The sequence below is a fragment of the Stegostoma tigrinum genome, chromosome 8 (assembly GCF_030684315.1).
Source record: "Stegostoma tigrinum isolate sSteTig4 chromosome 8, sSteTig4.hap1, whole genome shotgun sequence".
Lineage (NCBI taxonomy): Eukaryota > Metazoa > Chordata > Chondrichthyes > Orectolobiformes > Stegostomatidae > Stegostoma > Stegostoma tigrinum.
The window spans coordinates 45,100,097-45,124,648 of record NC_081361.1 but is presented as its reverse complement, the minus strand read 5'-3'; the positions used below and the strand labels follow the sequence as shown (position 1 = coordinate 45,124,648).

The 24,552-nt window shown below is 41.5% G+C and overlaps 1 protein-coding gene across 1 annotated transcript in view; it reads right to left on the bottom strand.

Moving 5' to 3' along the window:
- lamc1 (laminin, gamma 1) overlaps positions 1-22,833 on the bottom strand; it is a 232,771-nt gene extending 209,938 nt beyond the window's left edge. The window contains exon 1 of the mRNA XM_048538920.2: positions 22,300-22,833. Within this exon, the coding sequence (XP_048394877.1) occupies positions 22,300-22,744 (445 nt within the window). The 5' untranslated portion in view covers positions 22,745-22,833. The remainder of the gene's footprint in view (positions 1-22,299) is intronic.
- Positions 22,834-24,552: the final 1,719 nt, after the last annotated feature.

Sequence of the window (24,552 nt, the reverse complement as noted above, 5' to 3'; positions counted from 1 at the left end):
ATGCTATAGCATGTGCTATCTAGACCAGAAAATGCATTAGTCCTCAATGCACAAGTGGTAACTTTGATAAAAGTGCCCAGTTCCGTTCTGATATTTCAACATTGATTGTCCTTTCAAATGATTCATTAGTTACATAGCCTTTGTGTATCTATGCCTACCCATTAAGACAAATATACAGTACACATAAATTGTCCAGTTAGTAACTTTAGAATCACCAAAAGGTGTATTAAGTACAAAATGCAATAGTAGAGAAATGGAACAATGAAGCTTTAAAACCATAAATTAATGGTTACAGTGCAAGGGATCCAGAAAATGTTTTAAATTCTGAAGTGTTCACACAAAATTAAATTACAGCCTCCCTGAACTACATTTCACTTTAAAGCCTGAGATTAAGCAAAAATTATCTTTCAATATAATGCAATGATAACTTCTATATTAATCGCTATAAGGACAAATGGTCTGGTAACTTACTTCTGTAACCATATTCCAAAGGAATGCCCAATTATTAAAGGTGGGGGGGGGGGGGGCAGAAAAGAGAGAGAGAGAGAGAGAGAGAGAGGGGGAGAGAGAGAGCTAGAAATGTCTACAAATGCTGGACTGCTGCCAAAGGCAAGTCCTGTCACAGGAGTCTGCACAGACGTGTACTCAAATAATTCCCCGAAAAAGGGCAAGCAGTAAACCTGATGAGAGATGTGGTAACACATTTACATTGTTTGATGATCTTCACTGGGAAGCGAACTCTGTCCAAACAATTTGTCTGGCTGAATTGCAAATGGCCAACAGGAAGTGGTGGCCAGAGGGTGCTGCTAGCATGTAAACAGCAGATGCCATTCTCACCAGGTGATTGCTCAAGCCGCATAATTTATCTTTTAACTAAGAAGGCAACCCTGTTGGTATCCGAGCTTTTGGCCACTTATGTATAATACACTGACAGCAATATCTTTTTACAAGGAAGGAAGTAAAAACGATCAAGTTTTTAAGCTTGTATGCAAATTATTTAAATCCACTCTCAAAAAAACATTAAGGAGAAATTATTCAAAACTACATATTAAACATTGCGGATGTTTTTGTCTTAAAATACACACAAACAAGACTAAGCCTATAATGAGGGTCTGAAAATGGTCTGAAATTTACATAATATTTTATATTCAGTATTTTAAAATGCTACACCCCCGCCAATGTTCATCAGCCCAAGTAGCCAATTAACAATGAGCTACATAAAACCCACTTTATACCACTTACACACATCCTCACCTTTCAGGCACAAAAATCAAAATTAGTCAGTTGGACAGGAACAATTCTGACAGATCACTGAAACCATTAATATTTACTGTTTGCTGTTGGAAGTACAAATGTTGCAGGTGTTGGATAACAGCAGGATTCCTGTGATACCCAGTGAGTATTGGCAAGTTATTTGTGAAGAGGCCACTTCAGCAAATGCAGCCAAAGAACAAGTTCTACAGTAAAGAGTCAATGGCTTCAAGTGAACAGATGGCAAGTGGGCAGTGGGTGAAACCAGGAAGAAAAACTGTGTTCCCAGTCACCCTTTATGTCAGGCCGGTGAGAAGATAAATTCTGTCAGCAGTCAAGTTTGGCTATTCAAATTTTTTTTGGGGGGATTGATCGAGCAGATTGTTGGGGTTGGGAGGGGGATGACATCCAATTGAGGCGGTAGCCAGGGAAAAAATTCGTCCACTGAAGTCTGAAACGAAAGGACTGATAAGCAACCAGGAAAGAGTGAACAGATGTGGAAGTGGCAGGAATGTTTATTTAAAATTGTTAATAAACTTTGAACTGACGACCAAATAAATGTACTAGCCTGGCAATAACTGTAGTTAGCACTATTGAGAATTTACAGCTTTTAAACTACAAACTTCATCTGGCCATATTAAGTATGCGTCTAGTGCAATTTCTAACAGCTGGAAAGCAGCAAGGTGTCACAAGTGGCTTCTTTGAAGTACGGCTGCACTCAACAACTGCCCTTAACACCAGCACACACAGAGAATGCCTGGTAATTACCACATTAGTGATGCGAGATACAGTAAAAATTCCCACACTCTTGCTCTTCCATCTGCCGAGGAGAACAAATAATGGGCACCGTCTGCTGAGCTTCCCAAACATGTTAAAGCTCTCAAAAATTCTCAAACCGTACACATACTTTGCAAGTTAGTAGTGCACGAACTGAAAATCCCAGTGGTTTTCACAGAAGATTTGAAATAACTGAACTTCTAATACCCAATTTGTAGGATTTTTAGTAAGTTTGGATGTTGAACATAAAAGGATGGAGCTGCATCAGTCGCAGGAAGGAACATGAACATGAATGTGCAACACCCAAATTCTCACCATTAACGGAATTTTGCACACAAAGTATATAATAAGAGAATTACATTTTTCTATTAATTGTAATTCTGTACATTAGCCAACATTTGAAAAACGGGGGTGGGCGATGGCCTAGTGGTAGTATCGCCAGACTTAATCCAGAAACCAAGCTGATGTTCTGGTGACCCAGGTTCGAATCCCACCATGGCAGATGGTGGAATTGGAATTCAATTTAAAAAAGTCTGGAATTAAGGATCTACTGATCACCACGAAATTAATGCTGATTGTCAGAAAAACCCATCTGGTTCACTAATGTCCTTCAGGAGAGGAAATATGCCACTGTCACCGATCTGGCCTATATGCGACTCCAGACCCACAGGAAGGTGGTTGACTCTCAAATGCCCTCTGAAATGGCCTAGCTGTCAGGTTCATTTTCGGAGACCATCACGGACTTGATGCAACAGCAAGGCACTGACCTGGCTACAAGAACACAATCCTTTATTATTAAGCAAGTACAAGCTGTGGGGGATCGCTGTACACAACCCAGCACATAGTGCCGAGTTTCATGAGGGATTCTCCACGGCTTGTACTTGCTTAATTTGTGTTTTTGTAGCCAGGTCAGTGGTCTTGTTATTACATCAAGTCCGTGAGGGTCTCCAAAAACGAACCTGACACTAGCAAGCCACTCAGATGTACCAATCGCTACAAAGACTCAAAGAAATGAAACTGGATGGTTCATCTAGCATCGACCTAGGCACCGGAGAAGACAATGGCCGAAACAGTCCCTGTTGACCATGCAAAGTTCTCCTCACTAACATCTGGGGGTTAGTGCCAAAATGGGAGAGCTGTCTCACAGACAAGTCAAGCAACAACCTGACATGGTCATACTCTCAGAATCATTTCTTACAGACAATGTCCTAGTTACCACCATCACCAGCCCTGGGTATGTCCCATCTCACCGGCAGGACAGACCCAGCAGAGGGGGCGACAGAGGTGTACACAGTCAGGTGGGTGTTGCTCTGGGAGTCCTCAACACTGACTCCAGGGCCCACGAAGTCTCGTGGCTTCAAGTTAAACATGGGCAAGGAAACCTCCTGCTGGTTACCGCACATAGTCTTCCCTCAGCTGATGAATCGGTACTCCGCAATGTTGAGCAACACTTAGAGGAAGCACTGAGGATGGCAACAGCTCAAAATGTACTCTGGGTGAGGGATTTCAATATCCGCCACCAAGAATGGCTCAGCAGCAGCTCTACTGATTGGGCTGGTCAGGTCCTAAAGGACACAGCTGTTAGACAGGGTCACAGCAGGTGGTGAGGGAACCAACAAAAACGTGCTTAACTTCATCCGTACCAATCTGCTAGCTGCAGCTGCATCTGTCCATGATCGTATCAGTAAGAGTGACCACTGCACAGTCCTTGTGGAGACAAAGTTCTGCTTTCACATTGAGAACAACCTCCATCATGTTGTGTGACACTATCACTGTGCTAAATGAGACAGAATTCACACAGATCTAGAAAGTAAAGACTGAGCATCCATGAGACATGTGGCCATCAATAGCAGAATTGTACTCCAGCGCAATCTGTAACTCATGGCCCAGCATATACCTCACTCAACCATTACAATCAAGCCAGGGGATCAACCCTGGTTCAATGGAGAGTGCAGGAGGGCATGCCAGGAGCAGCACCAAGCATACCTGAAGATGAGGTATCAATCTGGTGATGACACCAAACAGGGCTACTTGCACACCAAACAGTGAAAGCAGCAAATGACAGACAGACAGAGCTAAGAGATCCCACAACCAACAGATCAGATCTAAGCTCTGCGACCCTGCCGTTTCCAGTCCTGAATGGTGGTGGATGATTGAACATCTCACTGGAGGTGGAGGTTCCACAAATATCCCCATCCTAAGTGATGGAAGAGCCCAGCATATCAGTGCAAAAGATAAGGCTGAAATATTTGCAGCAATCTTCAGCCAGAAGTGCCGAGTGGATGATCCATCTCTGCCTCCTCCAGTGGTCCCCAGCATTACAGAAATCAGTCTTCAGTGAATTGAATTCACTCCACATGATATCAAGAAATGGTTGGAAACGCTGGATACTGCAAAGGCTACAGGCCCTGACAATATTACTATTGCTGTAGTAATAATACTGAAGACTTGTGCTCCAGACCTTGCTGCTCCACTAGACAAGCTATTCCAGTACGGTTACAACACTGGTATCTAGCTTACAATGTGGAAAATTGCCCATATGCCCTGTATATGAAAAGCAGGACAAATCTAACCTGACCAATTACCGCACCATCAGTTTACTCTCGATCATCAGTAAAGTGATGGAAGGTGTTCATCAACAGTACTATCAAGCAGCACCTGCTCAGTGATGCCCAGTTTGGGTTCCATCAGGGCCACTCAGCTCCTAGCCTCGTTATAGCCTTGGTTCAAACATGGACAAAAGCGCTGAATTCCAGAGGTGAGGTGACAGTGACAGCCCCCGATATCAAGGCTGCATTCAACTGAATGTGGCATCAAGGAGCCTGAGCAAAACTGGAATCAATGGGTATTGGGGGCAAATGCTCTGGTGGTTGGAAACATAGCTGACACATAGGAAGATGGTCATGGTTGCTCAGGGTCAATCATCTCAGCTCCAGGGCATCTCTGCAGGAGTTCCCCAGGGTAGTGTCCCAGGATCAACCATCTTTAGTTGCTCCATTAAATGACCTTCCCCCCTCCATTAGGTCAGAAATGGGGATATTCACCAATGATTGCATGATGTCCAGCACCATTTGCGACACCTCAAATGATGAAGCAGTTCATGTTCAAATGCAGTAAGATCTGAACAACATCGAGGCTTGAGCTGACGAGTGGCATTAAATATGCCAGTGCCATGCAATGATCATCTCTAATAAGAGTATGTAACCACAACCCCTTGACATTCAATGGTGTTACCGTCACTAATTCCCCCACTTTCAGCATCCTGGAGGTTACCATTGACCAGAAACCCAACTGGACTCACCACATAAACACAATGGCTACAAGAACAGGCCAGAATCTAGGAATACTGCGGCGAGTAACTCACCTCCTGACTTCTCAAAGCCTGTCCACCATCTCCAAGGTACAAGTCAGGAGTGTGATGGGATATTCCTCACTTGCTTGCATGAGTGCAGCCCCAACAACACAAGAAGCTTGACACCATCCAGGACAAAGCAGTCCGCTTGACTGGCACTACAGCCACAAGCATCTGCTCCCTTCACCACCATTGCTCAGTAGCAGCAGTGTGTACTATTTACATGATGCACTGCAGAAATTTACCAAAAGATCCTCAGACAGCACCTTCCAAACCCATGACCACTTCCATCTAGGAGGACAAGGGCAGCAGATATATGGGAACACCACCAGCTCCAATTTCCCCTCCAAGTCTCACACCACCAGGCAGCATCTGGGAAGAAAGGAGAAGTCCATGTTTCAAGTATTACCCTTCTTCAGGGCAGAATCAACATTCTTGTCCTTCCAAATTGAATAGATTAGATTAGATTGCCTACAGTGTGGAAACAGGCCCGTCAGCCCATCAAGTCCACACCGCCCCTTGAAGCATCCCACCCAGACCCATCCCTCTATAACCCACACACCCCTGAACACTATGGCAATTTAGCATGGCCAATCCACTTAACCTGCATATCTTTTGGATGTGGGAGGAAACCGGAGCACCCGGAGGAAAGACATGCAGACACGGGGAGAGGTACAAACAGTCACCCGAGGCTGGAATCGAGCCCAGGTCTCTGGTGCTGAGAGGCTGCAGTGCTAACCACTGAGCTACTGTGCCGCCCTAAAAGATACTCATTACCTAAATTAGCACATCAAAGACTAGTTATTTTCAGCAACTTCTGTTTTTTGGTTGGAAAAGCTCAGCAGGTGTGGCAGCATCCGTGAAGAGAAATCAGAGTCAACGTTTCGAATCCAGTGACCCTTCCTCAGACCTTTCCACCCAGTCATGCCTGCCCGTTGTTATCCTCCATGGAATACAGTTCCAGCACAAACTAAAGCCTTTAGAGGAAAAACAAAAGAAAATGCAGAAGGAAACACGTCTGCTGGAAGCTTTACTTAACAAAAGAAGGGTAGACAGGAAAAGTAATATTTTCTAAATGATGACTCATTTAATGTAATAGCTTAGAAGGTGAATTCTAAAAACAGCACAATTTTATCAGGATAAAATGAACAAATAAAGTAATCCTCAAGCCTTTCCCTACTTCTTCACCCAAATTCCTGCATCAACCTTCCCACATCATTGACTGAAATCTCAAGTTTGTAACAGGATCAGAAAAATAACTGAATTGAAGAATTTCATAATTCCATTTTTAAAGCCTTCAGGACTGAAGAAAGAAAAAATATTTACTGGACTGGGCACTGCATTTTCCCCCAAATAGCAATACTGTTGATATAAAGGAAATGAGCTGCAGCTACGTATATCCCAGATTGTAATTCAAAAAAATTTAGTTAAAAAACAACAAACTTTCCAGTCGACAACCATTTCAATTCCGCTTCTCACAGCAACATGTCCATCCTGGGCCTCCTCCAGCGTCACATCGACACCACCTGGAAACTGGAGTAGCAGCACCTCACATTCTGCCTCGGGAGCCTACAGCCCAATGGTCTCAATGTGGACTTTACCAGTTTCAAAATCTCCCCACCCCCAGCCTCATCCAATCACTAAGCCTCCATCTCATCACTGCCTCCTTGACCTGACACAATCTGTCCATCTTCTCTCCCACCTATCCGATCCTCCAATGTTAATCGACCAATCCACACCACTCCTTACCTGCACTCACCTATCACCATCCCATATACCTTCCCCAGCCTCACCCCTCTATTTCAGAGGTCCCTTCCCCCTCCCCCATTTCTGAAGAAGGGTCCTGATCCAAAACGTCAACTTTCCTGCTCCTTTGATGCTGCCTGGCCTGCTGTGCTCCTCCAGCTCTACACTGTGTTATACCTTGTACTTCATTATTTTTTTAAAATCTGAGATACAAAGTAAGTGCTGGAAATGTCAGGTCTTCAAAAATCTTCCTTTCCTCAAGCTCAAAATTCTTCTGATGTTGCAGTTCCAAAACTAGAGCTCCAGGAGATCACACCCTGCATTGTAATTAGATGAGCAAAGACTGTTGCTAAAGTTCCTTGGTTGGTTCACTGGAACAGGATAATGATACAAATGGTGCCAAGCCGCAAACAGTAATCATACAGAAAATGGTTGTAATAGGGCATTTTCTCGCCCCGATTCCTACCAGATACTGACACAATTAAGCCTGTTGTGCAAAAGTGATGCCTAAAGGCATGCATTCAAAGCATGCTACAGCAAACTGACCTTGGTAGAAAACATCAAGCATTCCCAGAATTTTTCCAATGAAGCATCACTAGACTCAAAATATTAACTCTGCATCTCTCTCTACTGATGCTAACTGACCTGACATTTCCAGCACTTACTTTGTATCTCAGATTTTAAAAAAATAATGAAGTACAATTTCATCCAGAATTACGAGCACCCATCACTTATTTATTATCCACAAGTACCAAGATACAGTGGAAAGTATTGTATTTCACCCTAACCAAACAAATCGTACTCTGTACTTTATGTAAGGCATAAGACCAGAATGCAGAGTATAGTGTTACAGCCACAGAAATAGGAGCAGAGAAAGATCAACTCTAAAATTTGAGAAGTTAATAAATAATAATAGCAGAGAAGAAGCTATTCTTAAGAATCAAACAGAATTCCACATAGACCTCTATTTTACAGTACTCTCACATGAAGCCTTTGGTATGTATTTGGATCAAGTACAGAATTTCAACCACCTGACTTTAGCTAAGATGAAGTATTTTCAGAATAAGGATTTTTTGGATCCCAGGCTAAAGTCCACACGTGTACAATATACTTAGCACAGTTCTGTATAATTGAAGAAATAAAACCTTTCAAAGACAGTGAACTGCTGCAGAGTTCAGTTCAATAACTGAAACACCTCATTTAGCACTGGCAGGCATGCAAGATCTGCTCTAGACATTTCTTTAAAAGCTATGTCAGCTCAACAAAACATGATCTTTTCTTTCTACAAAATAATTGTAATAGACTTACCACAGTGGAAAAAAAAGTAACATTTGCAAAGTTGACCCACACTGGAAAGGGAAGATAAGTATTAAAATAATCACCTCAAAAAGAGAAACATTTGGAAAAAGGCAAGTGTGAAGCTGGAGGAACACAGCAGGCCAGGCAGCCAGCTGATATTGTGGGTTGGGACCCTTCTTCAGTCCTGCACTTTGAACTTTTCTCAATAATCAAAAAAAGGATTCCCACCCTTCACCACAGCATGATCAGAATGATAAATCCTATGCCAAAAATGACAAGTAAATGGCTCAATTCCATGTGGCTCCATTGCACAGCTCACAGACCAAGAGCAGCGTCCATATAAGGGAAGAAATAGTTGCAATAGACTTACCAGAACATAAGGCTGTTCTCTTGTGAGACAGAGACGACTGATGGTGATTGAACCAGAGGATCATTACAACTCCGGTAAGGGGAAAGAGAAGGAGAAGGGAAGTTCTTCAGCTGATGCAAAAACTGAACCCACACTGTTCGTGTTAGTCTGCATCGCAAACCAGCCATTCAGCCGACAGACTACATGATGTCAGAAAAGCATGTGGCTTTTTTAACCATCTTTATTCACATATCGAAGAGATAAGCGCTCAAACAGTTTTCCAAAACACTGTTTGACACAAAGTCAAAATGGTTGTGAATTCAAATCTTCTCAATTAAATGTAATGCAAATATTAAATTCACAGTAGGAATTATTCATGATTTGAATTACGTCTGGAACAAATCACAGCATATTTCCTAAAAGTAAAGTCTTCCTGCCGCTCGGAAGTGCTGTGGTATTCTGATAAAATCCTAAAACAATGTGACAATACTACAGAAAACATTACATCATACCGAGCCTCTTGAGTGCAGACCTTTCCTCGCATTCACAGCATTTTCCAGCATATGGATGTCACACAGACATCCTGTACTTCCACAAGACAAAAAGCTCAGGTGTAAGTGTAAAAATATTTTTGGTCAAAAAACAAAAATAAGCAAACACTGTCTCAACACAGAAAACTAGAGTAATAGTTTAAGTTAGTAGTACTCAGCAACAAATAATTCAAGCAAAATTGTGCAAATTTAAAATATTGTTTCTTTTTGCATTTTTTTTAGAAGAAGTAGGTTGAAAGAAAATTGGGTCTCCCATTACCGCAAGTAAATATAGAGAATCAAAGCTAACAGTAAAAACATTTGCCTGTAAATACTGAAAGAACTAATTGATAGCTATAATTATTTACATAGTTCATGACCATTAGGCCTTTTTTTGTGACTCATCACATTCAGTTAATCCCGATTGTTTTATAGTTTGCTTCTGGAATAAATGTGTAAATGAAGAATCTGTTATTGTTCTGACTCCATCCAGCCACTTCCCCACGACAATGATAAGGAGTATTAACATTATGTAGAGAGTTGCAATCTTTCCTTTACTAAACAATGCCATGTATATGAATAAGCCAGCTGTAAGGGACAACGTTAAAATTTGGGAACAGCAAGTCAAAATGGTAATGTAACATATCTGTCTTCACTGCATGCCTAAAGACAAATGAAAGATGAAAATGTGCTACAGCATGGAGTATATTTTCATTATTGCATCACCTTAAGATAAACCAAGTCTTTTTGAAGTCCAAATTGCATAATCTTTGCTTTACATGATAATTACAAACGTTATGTGCATCTCTGACCTTGATTTATGGCAACCAAATGAGAATTCCCAGTTGTTAAACTTGTACAGGTTTTTTTTAAAATTGGTTCTTAGGACAAATGGAATTTGTTTGTGGAAAAATGATTAAAGTTAAAAAGATCTCTATGCTTCATACAGGCACGTACGGAAAATATAACCCTGCACACTACTTGGCAGTCTCTCACTCAAATTCATGCCATTCCTTGTCATCAGGCTGGTCAAACACATCACAAGGTGTAGAGCCGGATGAACACAGCAGGCCTAGGGTCTAGACCCGAAACGTCAGCTTTCCTGCTCCTCTGATGCTGCTTGGCCTGCTGTGTTCATCCAGCTCTACACCTTGTTATCTCGGATTCTTGGGTCTGCACATAAATATGTCAGAGGAGAAACGCTGCCACACCACTTTCAGCAATTTTTAACTAAATTAGCAATAATTCAACTAGAGACAAAAAAAAAGCCCAGACTCTCACATTCACAATTTGTTTTTACCACGTAGGATGTGAACAATGCATCAGACTTTTCGCTTCAACAGATTTCTCCCAGCCCAAATCACAACTCGTTTACAATACTGTGGGAGCAAATTACTGCAGTTCTGGAATCTGTGCTGAAAACAACAAAATGCTGAGATCACAGATCATAATGGTGGTTTCCCACCCACTTTGTTTGACAAGGGCCTCAACCACATCCAATCCATCACCCATGCTTCCATCCTTGCTCCTTCCCACAACTCACAATGGAGAGAGATCAAGTTCACCTTATCCTCACTTTTCATCCCACCAGCCTTTGCATTCAAAAGGATCATTCTGCCCTTTCAGACAACTCCTGCAGAACGTCACCACCAAATACATTTCTCCTCACTTTTCCTGTCAGCATTTCGCAGAGAACACTCCCTCAACGACACCCTAGTCCATTTCACAATCATCAACACCAGCCACCCTCCCAGATAATGCAGACGGTGCACTATCTGCCCCTTCATCCTGCTCGCTGTCCAAGGGCCGAAACAGTCTTTCCAGGTGAAACAACATTTCACTTGTACCTCCTCAAATCTTGTGTATTGTATTCACTGTACCCAATATGGCCTACTCTACATCAGAGAAACCAAACACAGAGTGGGTGACCGCTTTGCGGAACACTTCCCATCTGTGCGCAAGCATGACCCCAACCTTCCCATAGCCAGGCATTTTAACACAGCGTCCTGCTCACATGGCCAGTCATCTGTTCTCGGCATGCTGCAGTGCTCCAGTGAATCACAGTGCAAACTTCTGGAACAACATCTCATCTTCAGACTAGGCGCTTTACAGATATCTAGACTTAGTGAGTTCAACACCTTCAAACTGTGAATCAACCCCCATTTCTTTTCTTTCTTTTCACTTTACTGTTTCCATGTCCTCCCTCCCCTCCCCTCCCCTCCCTCCCCTCAGCCCACCACAGTATGACTGACTTCTTATTCCAAGTCTGGCAGTTAGACTTAGCATTGTTCTGCCATTCTCGCATTCTGATCACTTACTCTGAACCATCAACATCTCCTCTTCATTAGCACCCCACACTCCACCACCGCTACACCAACCACCAAACTATAGCATAAATGCTGCCCCCTCCACACTTCACTTCAGCTCTGATGAAGAATCATCTACACTCAAAATATTAGCGTGCTTGTCCTCCGTGGATACTGTCTGACCCTGCTGTGATCTCCAGCATTTGTTTTTGCTTACAATACTAATTTGCTTTGAAAGGACAGAAAAATTCTCTGATATGAACTCATGACTGCAGAGTCAAAAAGAGAGAGAGACTGGCGTTTCTGCAATCTTAATAAGCTAGAATTGTCATTCCTTTCTCCCATTTTCATTTAACATCTTTCAGCAAAAACAGCTTCTATCAGTTGTTACAAAGCAACTTGCCATGTACACTTTAATTTCTTGACGTTACTGTAATAGTAAGGCAGTCTTGAGCTCAAAAATGAAGGATTATTGCGCTTTCAAAGATGCCGTTCCTCAACAAGATGTTAAACCAAGGCCCTGTCTGCTGCTTGGATACACGTACAAATTCCTGTTGTAGTACAGGAAAAATGAGTAGGGGAGTCATCCCAGATGTTATGGCCAATATTTATCCCTCAGTCAACATTACCCTTACTCCATTGTTTTTTATGGGAACTCTATTTGCGCATAGGAAATGTTCATATTTTACAACAATAACTATACCTACAAAAGAAATGTAAATTGCTGTATAGTGATTGAGACATCTGGTGGTCATAAAAAGCAGTATAAAAATGGAAATTTTGTCTTTCTTCTTTTATAGTTTGGAATTTAGGAGTAGAGCAATTGAGTGTAAAACTCTAAATTCAAGATTTGAACATTTCCTCATCCACTGATTTAAAAAATGTTTTAAAAATAGCAGTTTATAGTTCCAAAATGCTTTCTTATTCTTGACATGTGGTGTAAAGGTATCTTATTTTATATGTGTTTGCACATAAAAGAAATAGACATGCTCACATTTCAGAGAATCACAAAACTCCTACAGTGTGGAAACAGGCCCTTTGGCCCAAGGCCACACTGACCCTTGCAGCATCCCATCCAGACCCATTCCCCCTAGAACCCACCTAAGCTACACATCCTGAACAGTACGGGCGATTTAACTTTGCCAATCCACCTAATCTGAGCATCTTTTGACTGTGGGAGGAAACTGGAGTACCCAGAGGAAACCCACACAGACATAGTGAGAACATGCAAACTCCACACAGACACATTTCCTAAGTGTTTTCATCAAAGTTTAAATAAAATTCACCACTTAGAATGCCTACAATCTCACAAAAAGGGAGCATCCAATCACAAGAGAATAAAACTGAAATGTCCTCTTTTACCACAGCTATGAACTTCTAATATTGTGCAGAAAGATCAAAAGCCAGATTACACAGTGTATATTTAGAACAAGTAGTAACATTTCTGGTCAATTGTCATCACACGAAAAGTTTGGAGTTTTTATAACAGCACCCAGCATTTTCCCCCTTTATCAAATTTGCTTCCTACATTAAGTCAAACTTAGCAATACCCACAAACTTGTTCTAACTAGCATAAATCTACCAAAAACAAAAAACTGACATTACCTCCAGAAAACCTGGCTTTGTTTGGAAGCACAAGTTTGCAACCTAAGGGACATATGGATTTACTGACCAAATGGGCTTTCATATAATAACTGAAGGGGAAATGTTAGTATACATAAACATAATAACAAATTACAAACATTAACAACAAAATATTGATGTTCTTCCTTGAGATGGGGAAAAGACGGCCCAAGATATGCTTCATGGGAAGTATTAGATGTTTTAAGTTTAACAATTTGGCATAGTACTTACTTTCCTGATTTTTTTTTTTAAATTTCACAACTCATTTTTTGACTAAAATGTAATGAATTTTTCAATTAATCAACCAGATCTTTGCTTCCCATTGTGCTTCTTTGACCAGTCATTGAAACTTGGAAATAGGAGTTGCTCATCCTCCCGAGCTGATTATGCTATTCATCTGGATCACAGCTGATCTTCTACTTCAAAGCCATTTTCCAGAGCTATCACCATGTACCTTCATGCATTTAATGCTTTTAAATGTATCAATCTCTGCCTTGAACATATTCAATGACTGAGCCTCCAAAGCCACTGGGGTAAAGTTTTCCAAGGATTCACCATCTATAGAGTAAAGCAATTCCTCCTCACTAGTTCTAAATGGGCTAATTTTTTATTCTAAGATTGTGCCCATTAGACCCTCCAGCCAGGGGAAAACCCCCTCCTGCATCTGACCTGTACATCACAACGAAATCATCCATTCTTCTAGAGAATACAGATCCTGTTACATCACAGAACGATCACACTATCCCAGGAACTAGTTCAGATGAACATCTAATGCACTCTCGCTACGTCAAATCTGACCTTCCTTATGTAAAAGGCCAAACTGCGCACAACTCTCAAGATGCAGTCTCACCAAGGCACCATACAACTGATCTGCCAAATTTGTCAGTCATTCTGTCGTATTCAAAGTTTATAAAGTCACCACTTTATCTATGTCATCATTTGTAAATCCTCACTTTCAAAGTCCTATTTAATATCTCAACCTATTCTCTCCAAGTGAATCAGACACTCTATCAGCCACTGAAATCTGGCATTTTTCTCCCCATTCAATGCAATCTGTTACTTTTTTTCATAATGATCATCCAGAACAACTCATGGCAAGCTTATTTCAATGTCCAGGTCACGTTGAAGTTCTCCTTGACTGCTCCAAATTCCTTTTATGTCACTCTGGTACAAAGAAGTTTTATATTTAGTATTGCTTGAAACACTTGTTTTGTAGAACTGTAGAAAGGAATTTCTTTCAAATTTTGCAGAACAAATTTTCAATGACTTCTTGTAAAGAAACCAATGTCGATAGTGACCAGCTAATCACTCCAATTTTCCAGTTCACCACAAAACCTATTTGTTCTTTTCAAGAAGTGTGACTGAAAGAACATCTCAATATCATATCTGCAAGACTTCAGAAACAACCATGATCAAACATACCAGAACATGAGTGCAGGAGATTTTGGAATAACCTTTGCTTTATCTTTTTGCCTTAAAGAATAACCCACTGGCCAAATTTTTTTTCCAGATAGCCAATCTCAAAGAACCAAGGTTTCTTCCTCTTTTCTTGAAAAGAGGGCGAGAAAGAGAGTATTCACACACACATGTTTTGAATATATATGAAGGAATAACATTACAGACTGGGCATGTAAACCAATTATTGCAGCTTTATTAATCAAGCTTTGTTTTGATAACAAGCTCATTTGTGTTTAAGAAACCTGTTTGGTACATTATAAACTGATAGAGATAATTAATTGGTTGCCTTGTCCAAGTTACAGGACTAGAATGACGGGGAATTCTTTCAGCATCAGTTGTAACACCTTAGTCCTAGTAGCTGAAATAATCAACTTCTGCACTGCAAGAAACGCTAGAAGTAGATTTCCCCCCGCAAGCTTCTAAACCCAGCCATCATGCTCTGATAGAGGTCAAAACTTACACGCTTCTGGGAAACAGTCTCAACGTGGCTTACGTCTGAGTAAACAATTAGGTGACCAGAGGAAAAGTTCATTTATGATTAGTGAGCTCACTCTGAATGACATTGAAAGGACCTCCAGAGTTCAAAACAAAATGCTAGGTGCTTTTCCCTAGGCCAATAGTTTCCAAAAACTCAGACTAGGGTGAAATATTTAAAAGGGATCTCTCATTTATTTTGATTTGAAGCAGCAGTGAGTGCAGGAGATGGAATCTAAGCATAGATTCTGTATCCAAAAAAAAACCCAGAGGCACCGCAGATTTTGAAGATCAAACTAAATAAAAAAAAACAAATTGCTGGAAAAACTCAGCAGGTCTGACTGCTGAAGGAGGATCAAACTGATTTCTCCACTGATGCTGCCAGACTTAAAGTTTTACCAACAGATTCTGTCTTTACTATTACTTATCCATCTTCTAAAAATCACAAGTCCCCTGCCCCACCTTTATTTTTAAACATGATCTTATCCTTTAATTCTGCAGGGGATGTCCAGTTTTCTTAGCAGCAGCGCAATCAAGATATTGAACAGAACCCACCCTACATTCTGAACAGTTTCCTGAGCACATCACCATTACAGCTGAAGGATTAGGTGTAGCAGACATGGTGCGAGTTATCTTATTGTCACAGGTAGTAATGCAGGCCAGCTCCAAGATCTTTACCAACAGGCAGGGACTTCAACATCAATAGTCTTGGTACAGAGACCTCGACACATTTCACAGAAGCCAATATATGTTGTCAACAGCTTATGGGAGTCCAGCTATGTAGGAATGAGTCTTGGCTTTGGCCTGAGCACATGCTAACCACAGGGGCTGCTGCCTGTCGGGAGGAACTTGCCAAGAGATTTGTATCATCGAAAGTCATGGGCGAGGTGCCGGAAAACTGAAGGCTGGCTAACGTGGTGCCATTATTTCAGAAAGGTGCTAAGGAAAAGCCAGGGAACTCTAGACCAATGGTCTGCTGCCAGCGACTGGTAAGCTGTTGGAGGGAATTCTAAGGGGCAAGATTTACATGCATTTGGAAAGGCAAAGTCTGATTAGAGATTATCAATGAGGCTGTAGGCTTGGGAAATTGTGTCTCACTGATGTGAATGAGTTTTCTGAGGAAGTGATAAAGATGACTGATGAAGGCAGAGCAGTTGGCACTGTCTAAAGGGACTTCAGCAAAACGTTCAGATAAGGTTCCGCATGGTAGACTGGTTAGAAAGGCTACACCACATGGAGTCCATGGAGAGCTAGCCAATTAGATACAAAGTTGGCTTGAAGGTAGTAGACAGCGGGTGGTGGTGGAGGGTTGTTTTTGAGACTGGAGGATTGTGACCAGTGGTGTGCCACATGGATCAGTTGTGTGTCCACTACTTTTCACCATTGATACAAATGATTTGAATGTGAATATAGGAAATCTGGTTTGCAAGTTTGCAGATGACACCAAGCAGCAAAGGAGGTTACCTCAGAGTACAATGGGATGGCCTTGATCAGATGGGCCAATGGGCAGAGCTGCAGCAGATGGAGTTTAATTTAGATAAATGTGAGGTGTTGCATTTTGATAAGACAAATCAGGGCAATGCTTATCATTAGTGCTAGGACCCTGGTAAATGTGCCCAAACAAAGAGACCTGGGGCCACAGGTGCTGGGGCCTTTTTCCTACAGCAGAGACTGAGGAGTGAACGGAGAGATTTGTAAAATCATGTGGGGCATGGATAGGGTGAATAGCCAAGGTCTTTTTGCCAGGGTAAGGGAGTCCAAAACTAGAGGGCATAGGTTTACAGTGAGAGAGAAAAAGATTTAAAAAGGGACTCAAGGGCTAACGCTTTCATGCAGAGAGTGGTGTGTGTATGGAATAAACTGCCAGAGGAAGTGGCAGAGGAATGTACAATTACAACATTTAAAAGGTTTCTGGGTGGGTACATGAATAAGAAGCATTTAGATGGACATGGACCAAATGTTGGCAAATGGGACTAGATCAGTTTAGGATATCTAGTCAGTCTGGATGAGTGGGATCGAAGGGTCTGTTTCCATGCTGTATAATACTGTGACTTGTATAATTGATATGGGCTCAATACTGCCACTATCCATTCATTGATTTATTAATGTAGGCTTGATTGGCCCTGGCTGTGGGACCTGAAGTACTTGCTAATCACTGCCTGGGCCCAACATCAACTGTTTGGTAGGGGGTTAATGGTGATGGTAGTACAGCATTATAATGGTTATTTTCTTCAGTTCTGCTTATTAACTTGGTACTTTGAACTGACATTTTAAGCAAGGTGTTGTAAATTAAAATAAAACTGCATAGATATTATTTTTCCGGCAGACTAACGGAATTTGCATCTCAAATTGTCAACGAAGCTCAATCATCATACAAATGCAATTCTGGATTAGATTACAACACAACCTCATTCCCCGTATTAATATTCTCATTTAGATTTTGTAGCCAACTTTTTCTCCATAATCCTATGGTTTGTTAAATTCCAAACATTTAATGAAATGCAAAATGAATCTAGCTTAAATATATTGTAAATTTGCAATTGCATTTAAATCCAATTTTGAGATAAAATATCAAGGAACTGAAGGAGATAAGTAGACTGAACTGTTCACTCCAACGTGAGAAAGTAGTCCCTCAAACTCAAACTAAAAAGCAGCCCACCAAATAGCTAAGCTGTCCCCACCACCTCCATCTGTGGTAACCAACTGGAAAATCCCAGTATATGGGTGTTTGCAAGTTAAGAACAGGCTCTGATCCTCAAGAGTTAGGACAGTCTCCTGGTTATGGCAGCAGCTGGAGTATGGACGGCAGCAAGGTGACTTTGGCACAACAGGCATTCCAGGTCCAGTCCAGAGCGGAGGGGGTGCTTTAGCATGTCGTTTGGACCTAAGGGACAGCTTTGGAGTAAGGTGGTGGCCTGTAGCCATTTATGAAATCAAGAAATCATTTATGGAAATACATTTGTTCCAACCATAAATACAATAAAGTACTCTACAATACAAAGTGGCTCTGGATTGTAATACCTGGTAGCGGGGTAGCAATAGATGCAATTGTGGCTCTCAGAAGGAAATTTCACAATTATCTGAGGAGTAATGATTTACATATGTAAATGGAAAAAGTAGACACTGAACTAGCTGAGTTGTTCTCAAAAGAGATGATGGACCAAACATTCTCTTGCTGTGCTGTAACCATCCTATGATTCCATATGTCTTCACCCTTACGACAACCCTTAAAGCCTACTTCTTTGACCAAGCTTTTAGTCATCTGATCAAATCTTTCCCTACGTGGCCAAGTGTCATTTCTTTTATAACGCTCATACAGGAGAACCTTAAGAATATCATGTTCTCCTTAGGCGGTCTATTGGGATCGAGATGAATTGATTCTATTCCAGTTCAACAGGTTCTGAGATGGCTAGCATGCCCAATGAGTGATCTGCAGATTATGCCACATGTGAATTTGGTGAAGCATTAAAAGGCTGGCTAGATGAGTTGTACAGGAGATGTATTTGCTCTCGTGTCTTCACACCTCCGTACGTTCCCAACAATCCTCTTTACGCTTCCTCCATTTTTGTCAGGGGCTCCTGTAAGTTAGCCGAGATGCTTGGAGGATATTCCTGGAGCATTTCCGCTCTCCTCTGCAAGTCTCCCACAGTAGCTATGTTCTATGTCTGACCGTTGTCTCAGGAGTCTAATATTTGTATAGCGTTGTCAAAGTAATAAAGTAAGTTGTTGTTATTTACTTCACAAATTGTACTGGCTACTCATTGGTTCAGCAAGAAAACTTTCATTAACTAGGACTTCATAGTAGGGTACACTCATGTAATCTTAATTATACTGTTTGTATTGAATGGACAGAAGTGAATTTAGCCTAGTTGAAAAGTAAATCTATTACAGAAAGAATCCAAAGTTATTTGCCAATTTCTAGAGGTGTTCTCTGTGCCTCAAGCAATGAAGAAGTCTATTTGTTTGTTTATTTTAAAAGTAAACGCTTTGTAAAGTCTTACAAATGAATTCCACTTTTGACAAATATTATTCCTGACCATAATCAGAATAAATGCACAAATTTAAAATCAGTGCTACAGAACCACATCAAGTAGTAAATCAACATTTGAATTATGATAAGTTTGAGTGAACAACCCAGATGACTTCTTGAACTCCAAATTGTCTTCTACACAAAGCTCCACACACACAGTCACACAGCACAGAAGGAGTCCCTTCCGTCCAACCAGTCCATGTCAAACATATATAATGGTGCATAAAATGCCTTTGTAAAATGGCTTGAATTGAAAGGCATTGACCTCTTACAGCTACACTGTATTTCCCTAATATAGACTTCTGCTAAACATATTATACCAATAGTTAAACAGGGCACTTAAATTCACCAACTGCAACACCTAAAATGCATCAAAAAGAACAGGCCTTTACAGAATTCTGAGACTTACTTTTGAAGTGTAGTTACTATTGTAATAAAAGAAACCAAATAAAGCCATATTTATGGAACCTGAAGGAAATTGCGAATTTCCATGACACATCATGGTTTTGACAGTGTGCCTTTAGTAACTTGTACAGCAACACATCTATTTTATGCAGAATAAATAACACATTTACCAAACATCAGACACCCAGTAAATCTGTTGTTACTTAACTAACCAGAAAATAGTTGAGAAATTTTAGAATGGTTCCTATCTAGCAACTGCAGAGCTAAGTTTGGAAGACGGTGTGGGAGGGGGATCAAATAAGATTTGGCAGGAAGGGACTGAGCCGATATTTGGAGAATGCTGACTTTCCCCAAGAGCTGCAATATTTCAAAGTCCAACATGGAGGTAAAGAACTCAAAGAGATCTGTGCAATGAAATGAAGGTAGTCCTCCAAAGCTGCACTAGCTGACCTCAAAATAAATCTGGCACCAAACCCAATCATTTTTGCTTACAACAGGGCAAACTAGTCAAAACACTGCAAGCAGTCAGTACAATTGAAATAAATATCTAATTTAATGTGAAACCCCATAATCAAGCTTAATTTTCTACAATGTGTATAATTTTCTCATTTATTAAAACTAGTTTTCTAAGCAATAAGGGTTTCTTCAGCCTCAATGCGATGTCATTTTTCTTAGCAAGTTTACTCCTTTCCGAATCTTAACTTTACACGTTACCTTCCTGCAGGCTAACAGTCAGAAGAAAGAAGCAAGAGGTGATCTAATTGATTTTACTCACAGTTCTCTTACAAGAATTGATTCATCTTTCCCAAACAACATTCTTACATACCCCAGAAGCCTCAGGTCAGAGCCATGACCCTGCCACGAATCCCTGTACAGCACAGTTTACCTCATACAGTGTCAGATTATTTCCTATATTCCAGGTGTTTGTTGTCTATTTGTATGTAATCCAAGAACCATTTGCTTTTAAAAGAAAGACTGACTGGCAAATTAAAAAGATAGAGTGGTGTGAGGGATGAAGTAATCAGTCCACTTTTTAAAATATGTGCAGGAGTGACAATATGTTTAAAAGGACAAAGTGAAATGCAACGACGACTGAGCTACTTTGTATTTACTGAATTAGCTGAATTACACCGTTCCGACCAATCAATAAAATGTCCATTTAGATCTCACTGAACATGGCACGATTTTTCTCATTTATCCACTATTGAATATCCTAAACCTAACCCACTCGCTAGAAGTTGTTTTACCACAGGGTTTTAAGAAATTTAACTGCAGACAGTACAACAAAACGACTACCTGAAAGCAGACAGCTTCCTGTGAGCCCACTTAACAGGCAATTATCTCCTTTAACACATCCCACCTTACTTCAATCAGGTTACGCTGTGTCAAACAGAACATTTTATTTATCCATTTTTAAATTGAGAATGTAACATGCTCCGTCCGTAACAGATGTCTACATACAAACTCGCCCGATTCAGTCTTTCCTTCCTCACAGTTTTGCAAGTAAGGAAAAAAAGTACACAAATTCCCAGCTCGTGCTTTTCGCAGAAATCAAATTGATGCAAAGGAACAATCTGTCAAAGATTAAGACTGAAGCGACGGGGGACCGCTCCTGGGAAAGTGCACGACCACCAGCTGAAAGCCTGAAAACCAAGTGACTGCAATCCTACCGAGTAAAACTTCAAACACTACACTGATGGTGCTCGCAATCACCTAAACGCATTGCTTGTTCGGTTTTAGGAAGATAGAATCCCCCTCCCCTCTCGCAACAACTTCCTCTGATCAGTGCCATTACCATTAACATGCAAAGCACAATCAATTGGCACTCCCTGGAATAAAATGCCATTGACTTCTCCCTCGTATCCTGTCCCGGCTCGTCCTATCGGACGGCTCCTACTCGGTATTCCCCCCTTCTTCCCATCCACATCTGATCGCGGCTAAAACTCGCTGCCGAATGGAGTTCACAAAACTGCGCCATCTTGGAGCAGTAAAGGGATATTAAAAAAGACAGAACAAGCATTTCTTCTTGGCTACCTCGTGTAGGTGTTAACCAACCCCCCAAAGCTGCTACTTTGCAGCTGCGAGGTTGATTAAAATGTATCCTGAGGGCACTAACTCCGCTCGCTCAACAGGTCGGGAAGATAGTTCGCCCCATCGCACGGAATGTTATTTCTGGGATCTGGGGAAAACAGTGGCACAGTCGCAGCCTCAATACACTTTGGAAGTTTCAAACTGAACGCGTTACAGATTGATTCCTTCCGATCTCCCTATTCGCTTCAAATTTCAACCCCGATCAATCGGCCGGTTCACACTACAACTTTTCTCAAGAAAAAGCAAAAACAATGCATTCAGAATTTTTTAAAAATCTGTTGTCTAAAGTGTAGCGTTTAAATACCACTTCCTTGCTATTACAACGCGACATGGACTTAAACTTAGAGGGGTGGGGAATCCACACGTTACCAATGATCGCTGTTGTCTGAATGGAAACCACACCATATAGTATGTTTTCCAAACATTTCCAACGCATCGTCCAACAGACTGCTTAAATGTGTAACCGACACCTTTAAAAAGGAACTGTTCGAAGTTCTGTAACAACAAAATCAGCTTAAGTCTGATTCACTTTTCACATGCGATGCAATGGAAGTGAAAACTGTTGACTACATGAAAAGATACGAGGAAAACTTTGAAGGCTCACTCACCCAAGTGCAAAGTCAGGCTGATAGAATTAGGGTACTGGATCCCAGAAAGCATCGTCTGACTTTGCCACCAAGTCGTATCGGCTTGGTTATTGTAATCGGTCAGATAGACGGCGTCGTGGTGGAGCCGAGGGTCACTAGAGTCGCAAATGTGGCATGACTTGGTGACCCCAGTCACCCCGGTCTGAACGCAATATTCTTCTGGGGGGGAGCCGCAAGTGTTGCTAGCCACCACGGTCACATTGAAAGCGGCATTGACGAACTCGGGCATGCAACGCTGAGCCCGTGAAGTTTCATCGTAGCATTCGTCCATGGCTGCCCGGCATTGCAGGAGCAGGCAGCCGAGCAAGGCGAGCCGCAAGCTCCACCGCATGGTGTCCGAGCACGGGGAACGCTTCAGTTCACTCGGCACACCTTTCTTCCGAGTTCCAGGTCCTCCCAGCGCCATCAGAACTCACTCACACACACACACACACACAAAAAGCAAAGGGTCCACACCCTCGCAGTGCAATCTGGGACCAAGGAGTGGATCTGTAAAACCACACTCACCAAATGTGACCACTTCCGCCAACAGAGGGGGAGACTGAGAGGGGCATGGGAGTTTGGACTGATAGGAAACTGTCAGTGAACAGACCAAAGCCATCCTGAAAACTTTACCTTGCCGGCTCAAACATCTCCCCCCTCCCGGCCCCCCACCCCAAAACAAACACACGCATACATGTATACATATTCCACTGAATTGTAACCTTGTGGCTTTGATGTGTACTTTTGAGATGCGCAAGCTACTTTTTAAAAAGTGTTCTATTCGTTTTTTGTCGCGTTTTGGTTAAGCCCATCCGTTTGTCGTTCGGGTTATTACAATACTTCTTTCTTAAGAAGCAATGGAAGGATCGGTGTTGTTGTGATTTGCAGGAGAGTGTACGGTTAGATGTCCTATCGCCCTGTTTAAAGCTACCCAACTCGGAAATCGATCTGTAAGATCTTTCAGCTCTCTCTCCCCTGAATTTTCTCGGAATATGGATGGAATGTAATTTGAATAATCGCCAGCAATAAATAATTTAAAGTATAAAATTAGGTTTTAATGAGATTCTGAAATTTTTACTGCTTTCTGGAAACCACCAACGACGATATGTGTACATATAGCGCCTGGATTGAAGCAACATCCGCACCTAAGTGTAATCCGATAAACAAGATGTTGGTAGAGTTGGCCGAAAGCTTGTGCAGAGATATTAAAGGAACGCCTTTAATGAAAAAAAAGTAAGCGAGGGAATTAGGAGAGAATCGGAATTTAAGAGCTCGGCTGAAGGACTGGCCGCCAGCCCTGGGACAAAGGGAAGAGGATAAATAAAAATCATAAGAACTGCTGATGCTGTAAATCTGGAACAAAAACAGAAGTTGCTGGAAAAGGCCTCAGCAGGTCTGGGCAGTATCTGTGAAGAGAAAATCAGAGTTAACGTTTCGGGTCCGGTGACCCTTTCTCAGACGCGTAAAAGACGGTAAATTTGGAAGCATAAATGATTTTGGGCTTTTGCAGATTTAGAGACTCCACAAATAGGGTGGGGGAAGACCTGAAAGAAGTCCACCATACATTACATATTTTACATGAGGCAGTGGGTACTGGAAGCTAAAGTAGATTCGCAAGAAAGAATAATGGATGAACTGGTGTTAGCAGAGAATGGGCGAGAGGTAACATTGATTTATCAAAGCTAACGTTTACAGAGCATGGAGGTAGAATAGTGGCATGATATTAACTTTCTTGTCATTATGACCACTGCATCAGTAAAATTTAGTTCTTAATAGGTTGTATTGAAATAGTCTGGAAGTGATAAAACATTGAGGTGAACTTCAGTATCGATGGGCAGAGGCAGAAGCAGACGATTTAATGGGAATCTTTGTGATGGAGAGCACACATACTTAGAGCTGGGTTCAGTGTCAAATAAGACACCATGATTGTGAACACTAATCTTGATTTTACTCTGAGGACTAGAGGATGGAGTCAGAGTCTATGAGACTGAATCTGTGGCAGGAGCTGATTATAAAGTTATCTGCCTTCCCAATGATTAACTGGAGGAAATGTTGGTTTGACCAAGTCAGGATGTTGGGTAAGTAATCTGACAGCACACAGTAAGCAAAAGACCTGACAGAAGAGATGACCTCGTTTGGTATCATCAGTTAACATGTGGAAGTTGATCCCATTTCTTCAGATAATTTACCAAGAGGCAGAATTTAGATAAGGAGGAGGTGGTTTAGGGGAAA